This window comes from Lipotes vexillifer, unplaced genomic scaffold, assembly GCF_000442215.2.
Source record: "Lipotes vexillifer unplaced genomic scaffold, Lipotes_vexillifer_v1.1 scaffold534, whole genome shotgun sequence".
NCBI lineage: Eukaryota > Metazoa > Chordata > Mammalia > Artiodactyla > Lipotidae > Lipotes > Lipotes vexillifer.
This window is the reverse complement of record NW_006787833.1, coordinates 2,601,129-2,619,476: the sequence shown is the minus strand read 5'-3', so window position 1 is coordinate 2,619,476 and position 18,348 is coordinate 2,601,129. Positions and strand designations below refer to the sequence as shown.

At 42.7% G+C, this 18,348-nt stretch overlaps 1 protein-coding gene across 1 annotated transcript in view; it reads right to left on the bottom strand.

Moving 5' to 3' along the window:
- The window catches only part of DCLRE1C (DNA cross-link repair 1C), a 51,196-nt gene that overhangs the window by 11,769 nt on the left and 21,079 nt on the right, over positions 1–18,348 (bottom strand). The window contains exons 5-9 of the mRNA XM_007460885.1: positions 16,386–16,441; positions 15,741–15,842; positions 15,251–15,323; positions 14,964–15,104; positions 10,697–10,798 (exon numbers count right to left, since the gene is read on the bottom strand). Of these exons, the coding sequence (XP_007460947.1) occupies positions 10,697–10,798; positions 14,964–15,104; positions 15,251–15,323; positions 15,741–15,842; positions 16,386–16,441 (474 nt within the window). The remainder of the gene's footprint in view (positions 1–10,696; positions 10,799–14,963; positions 15,105–15,250; positions 15,324–15,740; positions 15,843–16,385; positions 16,442–18,348) is intronic.

The window sequence follows — 18,348 nt, the reverse complement described above, 5'->3', positions numbered from 1 at the left end:
TATATATATATACAATGAACTAATACTCAGCCATAAAAAAGAATAAAATTTTGCCATCTGCAACAACATGGATGGACTTGTGGGGTATTATGCTAAGTGAAATAAGTCAGAGAAAGACAAATACAGTATGATATGATATGTAAAAATCTAAAAAATACAACAAATTAGTGAATATAACAAAACTCACAGATATAGAGAATAAACTAGTGGTTACCAGTGGGGAGAGGGAAGGGGGAGGGGCAAATAAGGGCATGGGACTAAGAGGTACAAACTCTTAGGTTTAAAATGAGCTACAAGGATATATGGTACAACACACGGAATAGAGCCAATATTTTATAGTAACTATAAATGGAATACAACCTTTAAAAACTGAATCACTACATTGTACAACTGTAACATATAACATTGTACATCAACTACACTTCAATTTAAAATAAAAGAGTACATGGTGTTCTTTGTACTAGTCTAGCAAATTTACTGCTTTAAAATTTTTTTTTTTTTTTTTTGCAGTACGCGGGCCTCTCACTGTCGTGGCCTCTCCTGTTGCGGAGCACAGGCTCTGGACGCGCAGGCTCAGCGGCCATGGCTCACGGGCCCAGCCGCTCCACGGCACGTGGGATCTTCCTGGACCAGGGCACGAACCCGCATCCCCTGCATGGCAGGCGGACTCTCAACCACTGCGCCACCAGGGAAGCCCTGCTTTAAAATTTATCAAAATAAAGTTGGAGAGGAAAGTAACATGTGTTTTTAAAAGGTTGAAAACCAATGGGACTATTTTCCCAAAGACATTACATTTAGATAGGAATCCTTCAAAATCATGAACACTCCATCCAAATCAAATATCACTGGAGCACTTTTGGTGCTGTTTCTCACGAGGCTGTGGATGAGAGTGCTCCAGGGCTGTGGAGGCTGTTTTGTTGAATATTTTTAAGGCTATGTGACCTGAGACACATACCTTAAGCTGCTAGAAGTAGTGTTTCAAAGCGAGTAGCCATGTGGGAAATGACAGGGGTTGAGTTAAGCTACTTTGTGGTTTGTGAGAAAATTTAGACCAAAAAGAAATCTGCCAATTAAAATATTTACAGGGCGGGCCTCCCTGGTGGCGCAGTGGTTGAGAGTCCGCCTGCCGATGCAGGGGATACGGGTTCGTGCCCCGGTCTGGGAGGATCCCACATGCCGCGGAGCGGCTGGGCCCGTGAGCCATGGCCGCTGAGCTTGCACATCCGGCAACGGGAAAGGCCACGACAGTGAGAGGCCCACATATCGCAAAAAAAAAAAAAAAAAAAAAAAAATTTACAGGGCATGGTAGGGGCAAAGACTACAAGTCCAAAAGAAAAAGGACAAAACAGTTTCTACTTTGTATCTACATTGTTTTTATCCATCCATTAATTCATTGCATGTGTATGTGTGTGTGTACATATACAAACAGAATGATGAAATAAATTCATGATGCAAGTTATAGTATGCAGCTGACCAATCATCAAAAGTAATTTCTTACCTAGTAGTTCTCCTGCAGTGGTCTGAAATAGAATCTTCCATGCTATGGATAAGAATCGTTTTTTGTTGTTGTTGTTCTTGTTGTTTTTAAATTTTGCTTTACTTTAGTGCTGAGCAACTTTACTTTAGGATTTTAGCTGATGGAGCTAATTTTACTGTTTTTTTTAAAATTTATTTATTTTATTTCTTTTTATTTTTTGCAGTGTTGGGTCTTTGTTGCCGTGCGCAGGCTTTCCCTAGTTGCGTCAAGCGGGGGCTACTCTTCGTTGCAGTGCACGGGCTTCTCATTGCGGCAGCCTCTCTTGTTGCAGAGCATGGGCTCTAGGCATGCAAGCCTCAATAGTTGGGGCGCACGGGCTCAGTAGTTGTGGCACACGGGTTTAGGTGCTCCACGGCATGTGAGATCTTCCTGGACCAGGGCTCGAACCCATGTCCCCTGCATTGGCAGGCGGATTCCCAACCACTGCGCCACCAGGGAAGCCCTAATATTACTGTTACAATGATTATCTAAATGTTTACTGTTTACTAAATGTTTACTGTTTACTGTTCACTGTTTACTAAAATAAAAATTACTCAGCATATGAATGCTAAGATTAAAGATTTAGAGAACAATTAGGATCACACATACCCCTACATGTGAAGATGACTAATTCGTAGCAGTGACATTGAATGACAATATAAATTAAAATGGACATGTTAAAGGCCAATTTAAAATTTAACACCTGTTCATTGAAGCTCTATTTACAATAGCCCGGAGATGGAAACAACCTAAGTGCCCGTCGTCGGATGAATGGATAAAGAAGATGTGGCACATATATACAATGGAATATTACTCAGCCATAAAAAGAAACGAAATTGAGCTATTTGTAATGAGGTGGATAGACCTAGAGTCTGTCATACAGAGTGAAGTAAGTCAGAAAGAAAAAGATAAATACCATATGATAACACATATATATGGAATTTAAGAAAAAAAAATGTCATCAAGAACCTATGGGTAAGAAAGGAATAAAGACACAGACCTACTGGAGAACAGACTTGAGGATATGGGGAGGGGGAAGGGTGAGTTGTGACAGGGTGAGAGAGAGGCATGAACATACATACACTAACAAACGTAAGGTAGACAGCTAGTGGGAAGCAGCTGCATGGCACAGGGATACCGGCTCAGTGCTTTGTGACTGCCTGGAGGGGTGGGATAGGGAGGGTGGGAGGGAGGGAGACGCAAGAGGGAAGAGATATGGGAACATATGTATATGTATAACTGATTCACTTTGTTATAAAGCAGAAACTAACACACCATTGTAAAGCAATTATACCCCAATAAAGATGTTAAAAAATAAATAAATAAAATAAATAAAATAAAATAAAATTTAACACCTGGCAGGTAATAAGAGAAGGGAGTTCTATGGTGGCATCAGAAAGCCAATTACCAGTGAGTTTCAAAGACACTAAAAACATTCATTTGAAATTGGACGAGCAACACATGTAACTATTTCAAAATTCAAAGCAAAGTTATATCTAGATATTTATCTCAAATGAGGAGAAGAAAAATAAAGTTTATAAATGAGCACGTGTCATGAGTTTCAGAAGTAAATCATGGGCTTTCCTGGTGGCACAGTGGCTAAGAATCTGCCTGCCAATGCAGGGGACACAGGTTCGAGCCCTGGTCCAGGAAGATCCCACATGCCGCAGAACAACTAAGCCCATGTGCCACAAGTACTGAGCCTGTGCTGTAGAGCTTGTGAGCCACAACTACTGAGCCCACGTGCCACAACTACTGAAGCCCGCACACCTAGAGCCTGTGCTCCGCAACAAGAGAAGCCACTGCAATGAGAAGCCCGTGCCCCACAAGGAAGAGAAGCTCCGGCTCGCCGCAACTAGAGAAAGCCTGCTCAGCAACGAAGACCCAACGCAGCCAAAAATAAATAAATAAATAAAAATTTTTTTTTTTAAAGTAAATCACAACGGGTTGTGATTGTTTTCTTAAATTATAAGCTCTAACATGTTACTAATTTCCTTACAAATAAACTGTTCATTACATAAGTCATTACAAATAAACACGTATCAATTGTATAAATATATTTCACTAAAAATTAAAAGTATTGAGACTCTGGGAGGGCTTACGCCAAGGAGTACTTCCCATAACTTCTGTTGCCAGTGTCCTTGTCCCCACAGTGAGCCACAGCCCCCCTCCCCACCGCCTCTGCAGGAGACCCTCCAACACTAGCAGGAACAAAAGCCTTAAGCCAAGAAAGGAAGGACACCAAACCCTGTGATCCTCATGCCACAGTTGAAGACCCATTGTGTCTCAGGAAATGGAACAGAAAAAAACACCCAAAAACCTACCCTTTGTAACAGAGATACACCAGAAATACATCTACACGTGGAACAGCTCCTACAGAACACCTACTGAACGCTGGCAGAAGACCTCAGACCTCCCAAAAGGCAAGAAACACCCCCACGTACCTGGGTAGGGCAAAAGAAAAAAGAATAAACAGAGACAAAAGAATACGGATGGGACCTGCACCAGTGGGAGGGAGCTGTGAAGGAGGAAAGGTTGCCACACACTGGGAGACCCTTCGCGGGCGGAGACTGCGGGTGGCGGCGGTGGCGGGGAGCTTCGGGGCCGCGGAGGACAGCACAGCAACAGGGGTGCGGAGGGCAAAGCGGGGAGATTCCCGCAGAGGATCGGTGCCGACCGGCGCTCACCAGCCCGAGAGGCTTGTCTGCTCACCCGCCGGGGCGGGCGGGGCTGGGAGCTGAGGCTCGGGCTTCGGTCAGAGCGCAGCGAGAGGACTGGGGTTGGCGGCGTGAACACAGCCTGCAGGGGGCTAGTGCGCCACGGCTGGCCGGGAGGGAGTCCGGGGGAAAGTCTGGAGCTGCCGAAGAGGCAAGAGACTTTGTCTTCCCTCTTTGTTTCCTGGTGCGTGAGGAGAGGGGATTAAGAGCGCCGCTTAAAGGAGCTTCAGAGACGGGCACGAGCTGCGGCTAACAACGCGGACCCCAGAGACGGGCATGAGACGCTACGGCTGCTGCTGCCGCCACCAAGAAGCCTGTGTGCGAGCACAGGTCACTCTCCACACCCCCCATCCGGGGAGCCTGTGCAGCCCGCCACTGCCAGGGTCCCGGGATCCAGGTACAACTTCCCCGGGAGAACGCACAGCACGCCACACGCTGGTGCAATGCCATGGCGGCCTCTGCCGCCGCAGGCCCGCCCCGCACTCCGTGCCCCTCCCTCCCCCACGGCCTGAGTGAGCCAGAGCCCCCGAATCAGCTGCTCATTTAACCCCGTCCTGTCTGAGCGAAGAACACACGCCCTCTGGCGACCTACACGCAGAGGCGGGGGCAAATCCAAAGCTGAGCCCCGGGAGCTGTGCGAACAAAGAAGAGAAAGGGAAATCTCTCCCAGCAGCCTCAGAAGCAGCGCATTAGAGCTCCACAATCAACTTGATGTACCCTGCATCTGTGGAATACATGAATAGACAACAAATCATCCCAAATTGAGGAGGTGGACTTGAGAGCAAGATTTATGATTTTTTCCCCTTTTCCTCTTTTTGTGAGTGTGTATGTGTATGCTTCTGTGTGGGATTTTGTCTGTACAGCTTTGCTTCCATCATTTGTCCTAGGGTTCTATCCGTTCATTTTTTTTTCTCTTTAAAAAAATTTTTTTTCTTAATAATTATTTTTTATTTTAATAACTTTATTTTATTTTATCTTCTTTCTTTCTTTCCTTCCTTCCTTCCCTCCTTCCTCCCTCTCTCCTTTCTTTCTTTCTTTCTTTCCTTCTTTCTTTCTTTCTTTCTTTTCTTTCTTTCTACTTTTTCTCTCTTTTATTCTGACCCATGTGGATGAAAGGCTCTTGGTGCTGCAGCCAGGAGTCAGTGCTGTGCCTCTGAGGTGGGAGAGCCAACTTCAGGACACTGGTCCACAAGAGACCTCCCAGCTCCACATAATATAAATGGCAAAAATCTCCCAGAGATCTCCATCTCAACACCAGCACCCAGCTTCACTCAACGACCAGCAAGCTACAGTGCTGGACACCCTATGCCAAACAACTAGCAAGACAGGAACACAACCTCACCCATTAGCAGAGAGGCTGCATAAAATCATAATAAGTCCACAGACACCCCAAAACATACCACCAGACGTGGACCTGCCCACCAGAAAGACAAGAGCCAGCCTCATCCACCAGAACACAGGCACTAGTCCCCTCCACCAGGAAGCCTACACAACCCACTGAACCAACCTTAGCCACTGGGGACAGACACCAAAAACAACGGGAACTACGAACCTGCAGGCTGCAAAAAGAAACACAGGAAGATAAGAAAATGAGAAGACAGAAAAACACACAGCAGATGAAGCAGCAAGATAAAAACCCACCAGACCTAACAAATGAAGAGGAAATAGGCAGTCTACCTGAAAAAGAATTCAGAATAATGATAGTAAAGATGATCCAAAATCTTGGAAATAGAATAGACAAAATGCAAGAAACATTTAACAAGGACATAGAAGAACTAAACATGAAACAGACAATGATGAACAACACAATAAATGAAATGAAAAATACTCTAGATGGGATCAATAGCAGAATAAATGAGGCAGAAGAACGGATAAGTGACCTGGAAGATAAAATAGTGGAAATAACTACTGCAGAGCAGAATAAAGAAAAAAGAATGAAAAGAACTGAGGACAGTCTCAGAGACCTCTGGGACAACATTAAACGCACCAACATTCGAATTATAGGGGTTCCAGAAGAAGAGGAGAAAAAGAAAGGGACTGAGAAAATATTTGAAGAGATTATAGTTGAAAACTCCCCTAATATGGGAAAGGAAATAGTTAATCAAGTCCAGGAAGCACAGAGAGTCCTATACAGGATAAATCCAAGGAGAAACACGCCAAGACACATACTAATCAAATTGTCAAAAATTAAATACAAAGAAAACATACTAAAAGCAGCAAGGGAAAAACAACAAATAACACACAAGGGAATAAGGTTATTATAAGGTTAACATAAGGTTAACATAAGGTTATAATAAGGCTAACATAAGGTTAACAGCTGATCTTTCAGCAGAAACTCTGCAAGCAAGAAGGCAGTACTCTACCCAGCAAGGATCTCATTCAGATTTGATGGAGAAATTAAAACCTTTACAGACAAGCAAAAGCTGAGAGAGTTCAGCACCACCAAACCAGCTTTACAACAAATGCTAAAGGAACTTCTCTAGACAAAAACACAAGAGAAGGAAAAGTCCTATAATAACGAACCCAAAACAATTTAGAAAATGGGAATAGGAACATACATATCGATAATTACCTTAAATGTAAATGGACTAAATGCTCCCACCAAAAGACACAGATTGGCTGAATGGATACAAAAACAAGACCCATATATATGCTGTCTACAAGAGACCCACTTCAGACCTAGAGACACATACAGACTGAAAGTAAGGGGATGGAAAAAGATATTCCATGCAAATGGAAACCAAAAGAAAGCTGGAGTAGCAATTCTCATATCAGACAAAATAGACTTTAAAATAAGGACTATCAGAAGAGACAAAGAAGGACACTACATAATGATTAAGGGATCGATCCAAGAAGAAGATATAACAATTGTAAATATTTATGCACCCAACATAGGAGCACCTCAATACATAAGGCAAAAACTAGCAGCCATAAAAGGGGAAATCGACAGTAACACATTCATAGTAGGGGACTTCAACACCCCACTTTCACCAATGGACAGATCATCCAAAATGAAAATAAATAAGGAAACACAAGCTTTAAATGATACATTAAACAAGATGGACTTAATTGATATTTATAGGACATTCCATCCAAAAACAACAGAATACACATTTTTCTCAAGTGCTCATGGAACATTCTCCAGGATAGATCATATCTTGGGTCACAAATCAAGCCTTGGTAAATTTAAGAAAATTGGAATTGTATCAAGTATCTTTTCCATCCACAACGCTAGGAGACTAGATATCAATTACAGGAAAAGATCTGTAAAAACTACAAACACATGGAGGCTAAACAATACACTACTTAATAACAAAGTGATCACTGAAGAAAACAAAGAAGAAATAAAAAAATACCTAAAAACAAATGACAATGGAGACATGACAACCCACAACCTATGGCATGCAGCAAAAGCAGTTCTAAGAGGGAAGTTTATAGCAATACAATCCTACCTTAAGAAACAGGAAACATCTCGAATAAACAACCTAAACTTGCACCTAAAGCAATTACAGAAAGAAAAACAATAAAACCTCAAAGTTAGCAGAAGGAAAGAAATCATAAAAATCAAATCAGAAATAAATGAAAAAGAAATGCAGGAAACTATCGCAAAGATCAATAAAATTAAAAGCTGGTTCTTTGAGAAGATAAACAAAATTGATAAACCATTAGCCAGACTCATCAAGAAAAAAAGGGAGAAGACTCAAATCAATAGAATTAGAAATGAAAAAGGAGAAGTAACAACTGACACTGCAGAAATACAAAAAATCATGAGGGATTACTACAAGCAACTCTATGCCAATAAAATGGACAATCTGGAAGAAATGGACAAATTCTTAGAAATGCACAAACTGCCAAGACTGAATCAGGAAGAAATAGAAAATATGAACAGACCAATCACAAACACTGAAATTGAAACTGTGATTAAAAATCTTCCAACAAACAAAAGCCCAGGACCAGATGGCTTCACAGGCGAATTCTATCAAACATTTAGAGAAGAGCTAACACCTATCCTTCTCAAACTCTTCCAAAATATAGCAGAGGGAGGAACACTCCCAAACTCATTCTACGAGGCCACCATCACCTTGATACCAAAACCAGACAAGGATGTCACAAAGAAAGAAAACTACAGGCCAATATCACTGATGAACATAGATGCAAAAATCCTCAACAAAATACTAGCAAACAGAATCCAACAGCACATTAAAAGGATCATACACCATGATCAAGTGGGGTTTATTCCAGGAATGCAAGGATTCTTCAATATACGCAAATCTATCAATGTGATTAACCATATTAACAAATTGAAGGAGAAAAACCATATGATCATCTCAATAGATGCAGAGAAAGCTTTTGACAAAATTCAACACCCATTTATGATAAAAACCCTGCAGAAAGTAGGTGTAGAGGGAACTTTCCTCAATATAATAAAGGCCGTATATGACAAGCCCACAGCCAACATCATCCTCAATGGCGAAAAACTGAAAGCATTTCCACTAAGGTCAGGAACAAGACAAGGTTGCCCACTCTCACCACTCTTATTCAACATAGTTTTGGAAGTTTTAGCCACAGCAATCAGAGAAGAAAAGGAAATAAAAGGAATCCAAATCGGAAAAGAAGAAGTAAAGCTGTCACTGTTTGCAGATGACATGATACTATACATAGAGAATCCTAAAGATGCTACCAGAAAACTACTAGAGCTAATCAATGAATTTGGTAAAGTAGCAGGATACAAAATTAATGCACAGAAATCTCTGGCATTCCTATATACTAACGATGAAAAATCTGAAAGTGAAATCAAGAAAACACTCCCATTTACCATTGCAACAAAAAGAATAAAATATCTAGGAATAAACCTACCTAAGGAGACAAAAGACCTGTATGCAGACACCACCACCACCACTACCATCATCATCATCAACGGCCCTAAGCGTTTAGAGACATTCATGTTTTTCCTTCATGTTATTTACTAGCTCTTCACCAAAATAAGAAAACCAAAAAAAAATGGGGTCCAAATCAATGCAAGTGTGTGAATTTAGTGTCCACTGAACTGGTAAGTATCTTAGACATGCAAGCAATCATGTAGCCGATTCCTCGCCCTCCCTGCAGTGTTTAAAAAAAAAACCCTAAAACCCATAGAGTGTTTTAAAAAAAAAAAGAAAAAGAAAACCCTCAGAATGGGAGAAAATATTTGCAAATGAAGCAATTGACAAAGGATTAATCTCCAAAATTTATAAGCAGCTCATGCAGCTCAATAACAAAAAAAAAACAACCCAATTCAAAAATGGGCAGAAGACCTAAATAGACATTTCTCCAAAGAAGATATACAGACTGCCAACAAACACATGAAAGAATGCTCAACATCACTATTAGAGAAATACAAATCAAAACTACAATGAGATATCATCTCACACCAGTCAGAATGGCCACCATCAAAAAATCTACAAACAATAATTGCTGGAGAGGGTGCAGAGAAAAGGGAACACTCTTGCACTGCTGGTGGGAATGTAAATTGATACAGCCACTATGGAGAACAGTGTGGAGTTTTCTCAAAAAAACTAAAAATAGAACTACCATATGACCCAGCAATCTCACTACTGGGCATATACCCTGAAAAAACCATAATTCCAAAAGAGTCATGTTCCACAATGTTCATTGCAGCTCTATTTACAATAGCCCAGAGATAGAAACAACCTAAGTGTCCAACATTGGATGAATGGATAAAGAAGATGTGGCACATATATACAATGGAATACTACTCAGCCATAAAAAGAAACGAAACTGGGCCATTTGCAACGAGGTGGATGGACCTAGAGTCTGTCAAACAGAGTGAAGTAAGTCAGAAAGAGAAAGACAAGTATCATATGCTAACACATATATATGGAATTTAAGAAAAAAAAAATGTCATGAAGAACCTAGGGGTAAGACAGGAATAAAGAAACAGAACTACTAGAGAATGGACTTGAGGATATGGGGAGGGGGAAGGGTAAGCTGTGACAAAGCAAGAGAGTGGCATGGACATATATACACTACCAAACGTAAAACAGATAGCTAGTGGGAAGCAACCGCATAGCACAGGGAGATCAGCTCGGTGCTTTGTGACCACCTAGAGGGGAGGGATAGGGAGGGTGGGAGGGAGGGAGAAGCAAGAGGGAAGAGATATGGGAACATATATAACATATATATATATATAACTGATTCACTTTGTTATAAAGCAGAAACTAACACACCATTGTAAAGCAATTATACTCCAATAAAGATGTAAAAAAATAAATTAAAAATTTACGGTAAGGAATACAGTGATGTGTAGTTGCATGACCTTGATCTACTAACAAGATCTCAGCGACAGTTTTTACATTTGTAAATTGAAGAGCCAACGAAATGGAATTTCTGAGGTTCCTTCTGGACCTAAAATTCTGTTTTTCATGGATCACACAAACAATGAAAGAAACACTTCACCACATACCTTTGGATGCCGACACGCATGGATCTGAGTGTCACGGTCTGTTGTGAGATGATGAAGAATGTCAGGCATGTTTCGAAACATGTCTAATTTATCCACATGAACCTGAGGAAAACAACACAAATAAAGCACATTATTGGAATTGTATTTCTTGTAAATTAAGTGTTCAAGGGTAATTAGGCAAGGGCAAATCATCCAGTTAAAACCAAGTCTGGGCTTCCCTGGTGGCGCAGTCGTTGAGAATCTGCCTGCTGATGCAGGGGACACGGGTTCGAGCCCTGGTCTGGGAAGATCCCACATGCCACGGAGCAACAAGGCCCGTGAGCCACAACTACTGAGCCTGCGCGTCTGGAGCCTGTGCTCCGCAAGAAGAGAGGCTGCAACAGTGAGAGGCCCGCGCACCGTGATGAAGAGTGGCCCCTGCTTGCCGCAACTAGAGAAAGCCCTCGCACAGAAACGAAGACCCAACACAGACAAAAAATCTATTAATTAAAAGAAAAAAAAAGCTTTAAAAAAAAAAAAAAAGTAAGTCTTTCTTCTTCCTCGAAGCCTAGTTTTCAGTTCTTTCAACGCAGGACGCTGAGATCTCATTTCCAGCGGTCTGCATTACCACCCGTTGTGGGTGGTAATGAAGTCTGGCGACTCGGCTGGTGGATTTCATTGGATCGATCCATCAAGAGTCATTCGATTCATATTTATTGTGCACCTGCTCTATGTCAAGCTTTATTCTAAATATGGGGTGTACTGCAGAGAACAATCAAGAATCACTTGCCCATGGAATTCCCTGGCGGTCCAGTGGTTAGGACTTGGCACTTTCACTGCCGGGGCCCGGGTTTGATCCCTGGTCAGGGAACTAAGATCCTGCAAGCTATGGGGCACAGCCAAAAAATAAATAAAATAAAATACTAAACAAATGAATCACTTGCTCATGAAGACACACACAACACACTGCATACGGGCAGCTGGGGGAGAGGGAGGCCAGTGGGACGAGGAAGCGGAGACCCAGATCCTCCCTTTCCACACACCTCTTTATTGGATGAAAAGGAGGAAGGCAGATGCAAAAAAGCAAAACAAAACAAACCTCAGCCACCTTTAGAATTTTAAAGCGAATGCGTTTTAAATTGTTAAAACTCACATGTCGGTTTACCTTGAATCTTGTTTTCTGGGTAGTTTTGAGTAAACAGCAAGTACTTAAATCGATACAAGGATAATGAAATAGCACTCCTCAAAAAAGTATTCTCATTTTGAAGTCTGAATAACAAAGCAGTTTAGAATATTGTTAAATCGCTGTGGTAATTAATACCAAGACAGGTATAGAAAGAACCCGAGCATGAGACTTCCCTGGTGGCGCAGTGGTTAAGAATCCACCTGCCAATGCAGGGGACACAGGTTCGAGCCCTGGTCCTGGAAGATCCCACATGCTGCGGAGCAACTAAGCCCGTGCGCCACAACTACTGAAGCCCGCGCACCTAGAGCCCGTGAGCCACAACTACTGAGCCTGCGTGCTGCAACTACTGAAGCCCACGCACCTAGAGCCTGTGCTCTGCAACAAGAGAAAACACCGCAATGAGAAGCCTGTGCACTGCAACAAAGAGTAGCTCCCACTCGCCGCAACTAGAGAAAGCCCACGCACAGCAACGAAGACCCAACAGATCCAAAAATAAATAAATTTAAAAAGAACCCGAGCATGACTTCTTACTTATCCTGTGATATTCTGTAACTTATCCTTATTCCTCTCACTACCTGTTTACTAATGACTAACAAGAAGTAACAAGGAATTGACTTTTCTGGCCTAAGAAGGATATAAAAGAGGCAAATTCTGAGATGTACAGAGAAACAGGGAGAAACTTTCATCCTCACAAAAATGAAGATGCTTGAAAAGGTTGCCATAAATCATCTCTCAGGTCCCTCTATCAAAAAACCTCACCAGGGGCTTCCCTGGTGGTCCAGTGGTTAAGACTCCACGTTTCCACTGCAAGGGGGCGCAGGTTCGATTCCTGGTCGGGGAACAAAGATCCCGCATGCCGCCCGGCATGACCATAAATAAATAAATAAATAAATAAATAAATATATAAATTTTTAAATTAAGAATACCTCACTGTTCTCCCTTTTAAAATTCCTTCTCTAGAATTGTTTCTAACCCCTACAGAGTAATTAAGAGACTTGAAAGAGGGCTCACTCTGGGGTGACTCCAGGGTCACCTTCCTAAGGCCTGCTTTCTCTTCCCCCACCTCCATCCCTGGACCCCTCCTCGGCCCAGGGTTTCTCCCTATGAGGCCTCAGAGCTGGAGGAGCTTCCAGTCTTTTCGATTTCACACACCACTAAAATTCACAAAACAAATTTGGGACTGGTAAGGGGTTTCTACCTTTATATTTTGCCAAGAGAGGACGTGAGGAAAAAAAAAAAAAAGCAAATAGTAAAATGTGTGCACACATAGAACCTATTATCACTGTGACTTTAATTTAAAGGACCATTTGAACACCAAAAAACATAAGAACGACAATCTCAGAATGAAAGCAAGTCCTTCCCAAAATGGAGAATTGGCAGCTTTACACCAAAAACATTTGGACACAAAAACTTAAGGAAGGAAGAAATTAAGGAAAGAAGGGCTTAGGAAGTAAGGGCTTAGGGAGGGAAGGAGGGAGGGAGGAAGGAATTTTTTTAATTGCAAATGCAGAAGCACTAAATCTTTTCAGTTTTACTAAATTACGTTGTATATGAGTGTTAAGTTCTTAGCACAAGTCTGTTAGCTGGGGGACAGATAGTAAAAGTTGACAAATAAAGTAGAATTTAAATGTCCGACTCGTTCCAGCATTTCGTTTTGTCCAGAGTCGCCACCAAAACTCCATCTTCTCTCATGGGAAGTGGGCACTGCAGGAAGCACTTGGCATGCTCACCTGGCTGCCCAGGGTCCCGAGAGCCCAGCACCGAGCCACCTGGAAGGGACGGGTGAACACTGGCTCCCAGCCTGACCTGATGTGAATCCTCCATGGGGAGGGGGCTCAGTGCCCCAGGACAGTGTTCTTCACACACTTCTGACCATGACCCCCAGTAAGAAATATGTTTCCACGGCAACCGAGGATGCATATGCAGCATGTATGTACAGACGGTCCCAACTTGGGATGCTCGACCCAGGATTATTCAACTTTGCGATAGTGAGAAACCAATATGCATCCAGTAGAAAACCGACTTCGGATTTTGAGTTACAATCTTTCCTTGAGCTGGCGGTACGATCCTCTCTCGTGATGCTGGTCAACACCGCAGCAAGCTGCCGCCCCAGTGAGCCACGCGATCACGCGGGTGAATGGCCACCGTCCACACACTGACCACCGTTCTGGACCCAGACAACCATTCTGGTTTTCACTTTCACTACAGCACTCAATAAATTACACGACACACTCCCCACTTTATTGTAAGATAGGCTTTGCATTACATGATTTTGCCCAACTGTAGGCTAATCTAAGTGTTGTGAGCACTTTTTTTTTTTTACATCTTTATTGGAGCATAATTACGTTACAATGTTGCATTAGTTTCTGGTGTACAACAAAGTGAATCAGCTCTATGTATACATATATTCCCATATCCCCTTCCCTCTTGCGTCTCCCTCCCACCCTCCCTACTCCACCCCTCTAGGTGGTCACAAAGCACCGAGCTGATCTCCCTGTGCTGTGCGGCTGCTTCCCACTAGCTATCTATTTTACATTTGGTAGTGTATATATGTCCATGCCACTCTCTCACTTCGTCCCAGCTTCCCCTTCCCCCTCCCCGTGTCCTCAAGTCTGAGCAGGTTTAAGGTAGCTGAGGCTAAGCTATGGTGTTCAGTGGGTCAGGGGTATTTAAATACATTTTGACTCAATGAGATTTTCAACTTACGATGCATTTATTGGGCCGTAGCCCTGTGGTTAAGTCGAGGAAGATCTAGGTATGTACGTGTCTGATTCCCCACATAAATTTTCACAAGACAATGTTTATTCTGACTGTAAGCAATACACTCAGATATTTCCTAGCTCAATTTTGTTCTCATCGCTGGTCACAAACACTGATTTATTTCACGACCCACAGTTTTGAAAAATACTTCCTTTAGGGGACTTTTCACCAAAGGGCTCTTCCCACTGTCAATCCCTCCCAAGAAGAAGCGAATAAACAAAGACGACAAAGGCCGTCACAGTTTCCAGTCTGGGGGGGCTTTGGGGGGAAAGGGGGAAGGAGGGGAAAGGCAGAGTTGGGAGGATGGACAGGACCAAGAGGAAAGAAAGAGCTGTCAGGCACCTGGACTCCGAACTCCTCGCTGAGGTTGGTGAAGAGATACTCGTACCCATAGGCGGCCTTGCAGCTCAGCCACACTACATGGTATGGACTCCGCGTGATCCAGCTGCGAACCAGCTCCAGGATCCCATGCAGACACTCCTCCTGGGCAGGAAGGTTCAAAGGCAGTTAACGCTGTTCCATTCTCAGGATTCCCAGATATTCACGCAAATGGAGACAAATCACCATGCGATCTGTAATCCCACAAACTTCCCTCTAAGAAATGCGGGCTGTGCTCCAGGGAGACGTACCCGACTAGGAATTTGGTAATATTTCGGATCGCAGAAAGTCGTGTCTAAGTACACACTCTGGATGTCTTTCACTCTGAAAACAAAAATGAAACAAGGGGTGTGACTCACCTCATGGGAAATAAAATGTGGATAAACTCTTCGTTAGAGAGAGAAAATCTAGACATCCAAATGGATGTTCCATTTGGAATTTTTTTTTTATTAACAACTTTGTCAGGAAATGATTTCCATATAACAAAATAACACAGATTTTGCATATGTGGTTCAGTGAATTTTGACCAATTCACGTCACTACTACCCCAGTCAGCACACGGAATGTTACCATTACCTTGTTTCAAGAGGAAAAGTTTGCTTTACTGTTACAAATATTATTATAATCGAGTTAGATTTCTAATAGAAACAAAGGCTCACATTTGGGGGGAGGGGGGAGAACAATAAAACCTTTAAAACAGTGCAGCCTTAACATTCAAGAATTACGTAAAGCCCAGAGTACCTGCCCCCAGAGTGCAGAAGCTCCATTCTGGCAGCTTCTCCTTTTGCCAATCTGAAGTCTCCCGTGTACAAGACGGTCCCATTGTTGCCCTGAAATAAAAACCTGAAAAGGGTACAGACCTCAGTGACTTCTAAGTCTCAGACAAAATCCTAATAAAGCAAATATATACTAAATCCACAGCCCATGTTGCCTGCCAAGCACAGCCACTATGATAAGGTGATAATGGAACTTCCACAGCACTAAACCACACCAGGCACTCAGCTGCACCTCTTCCCAAAGGGGGAAAATAATAATATGATGGAGATATTGCTGAGTTTGCAAGAAATGTCCTCTGAAATACATCAGCACCTTCCACTGTGTCCTGAGACCATCCCTGCTCATGGAGAGAAAAATCCATGTGATGGGAAAATGCAAAGCCAGTGGAAAGACTGCTACTGAAGACTTCCATTGTAAGAAAGCCACGTTTTGAACGTGACCTGCACCTCAGTCCCCCAAGTTCAATTTGGAAGCAAAGATTACAGGAATTGCCACCATAAGACTCGAACCTCCCTGTACAGGTTATTTTCTAGACCCTACAAGTTTATTTCTACAAATATAATACATATCTACACAAAATAAATGGGCAAAATAGATGAGCCCCCTTACATAACTGATCCTGGGCAATGACCAGCTGGTAAGAGAGTCACAACAATCTCTTCCTTCTAAAAAGAAAATAAAAGAAGAAAATAATAATCATACAAGTTATCATTAGGACCCAGCTAAACAAAGCCCTCCTGAATACAACACACGCAACTAATTCCCAAGAGCGTGGTGTGCCTTTCTCCTCACTTCCCCACTCTCCAAACCCTGGAAACAAGTGGAATCCTCACCCACAAACAAATGGTTAAACGTAGAGTTACAGTGTGACACAGCAATTCCACTCGGGTATACACGCGAGAGACGCAAAAACCTAGGTCCACACAAAACGTGAATGTTCACCGCAGCATTATTCATACTAGCCAGAGTAGAAACAGCCAAAATATCTATTGGCTGATGATTGAACCGGCAAAATGTGGTCTATCCATACGGTGGAATATTCTTTGGCCAAAAAAAGAAATGAAGAACTGATACATCCTACACCGTGGAAAAACACTGAAAGCATTATGCAAAGTGAAAGAAGTCACGAAATACCGCATACTGTATGAGTCCATTTAAATACGACGTTCAGAATGGGCAAATCCATAGAGACTTACACTAGACTCGCAGTGGCCAGGAGCTGGGGGGAGGGAGAAACAGGGTCCCGTATTTCTTTCTGGGCAATGAAAATATTCTGAAATTGATTGTGGTGATGGATACACAACTCTGTGAATACACTAAAAGCCACTGAATAGTGTACTTTAACTGGGGTGAATGGTACGGTATGTGAATTATGTCTCAATAAAGCTGTTATTTAAAAAAATAAAAATAAAAAGGAATTCCCTGGCAGTCAAGTGGTTAGAACTCCACGCTTCCACTGCAGGGAGCATGGGTTCGATCCCTGGTCAGGGAACTAGGTTCCTGCAAGCCGCACTGACAGTTAAAAAAAAAAAAAAAAAGTCTGATGCAGCCTGGTCCCAAGTCACCATGCAGCACGCTGTACTGTCCCGTTAGGCGGAGCCTCATGGGCACTACAGCCTCTCGGGGCTCAGTACGTGGTGGGCCAGAGCTCTGGATTCGTCAGCTCTCCACTCGACCATGGTAACTCCCCCTGGATGTCTGACATCGTTCGTTCCAAAGGCCCTTTAGAAGGGGCTTTCTCGCTGGTTGGAGCTGGAGACACACAAGTCTCAGCGGGAGAGGAGGAACAGAAAGGACAAGAGCAGGGCGGCTGGACTCAGCTCGCCAAGAGCCACCTGCTGCCTGGTGCCCGATTCTGAGAAAGCCTTTCACCAGCACACGTTACAGGCCACCGGGCACTGACAGCATATCCCCAAAAGCGTCAGCTAACCGAGCTCAGGATGGTATTTAGGAAGGGTCAGGCCATCCGTTTCCCCTCCCTCAGGACAGTAAGTCTAGAAGTACTCCAATGCCTGATCCCCTCCAGGGAGGACATGTGAAAGGCCGGCCCCTGTCCCATCACAGTCACACCACCAAGGACACCCTTCAGAGTGAAACGTGTCCACAGAGCAGGCTCTAATTGGGCTACGGAACAAATATTAACTAGATTTGCCATAAGATAGGAAAACACCACCTAGCCCTAGGTATAACTAGAGATAAAAATAAATAAATACAGAAAAGGTGGGTTGGTACTCCTACTTACTATTAAAAAAGATAAATGTACAACACAAAAGTACCTGCCTCTACATTTAAGGACAAAAAAATAAATTGGATCCACTTGGACAATGTCTTTTTCTTGAATACAAAAATGATTCAGAAAAAAAAATCACAATATACATAAATTTGCTGCAAAAACATTAAGCACAGTTTTATATCCTGAACATTATAATAAACTTAATAAATGTGACAATCACACTGTATGGTAACATCATTTCTATGGAGCTCCTATAGTTACACGTGACACTAAATAGAAGCAGTTCCCACATGGTCCAGTCCCTCGGATGTAGAAAATAAATACAAAGTTTTTTCCCTA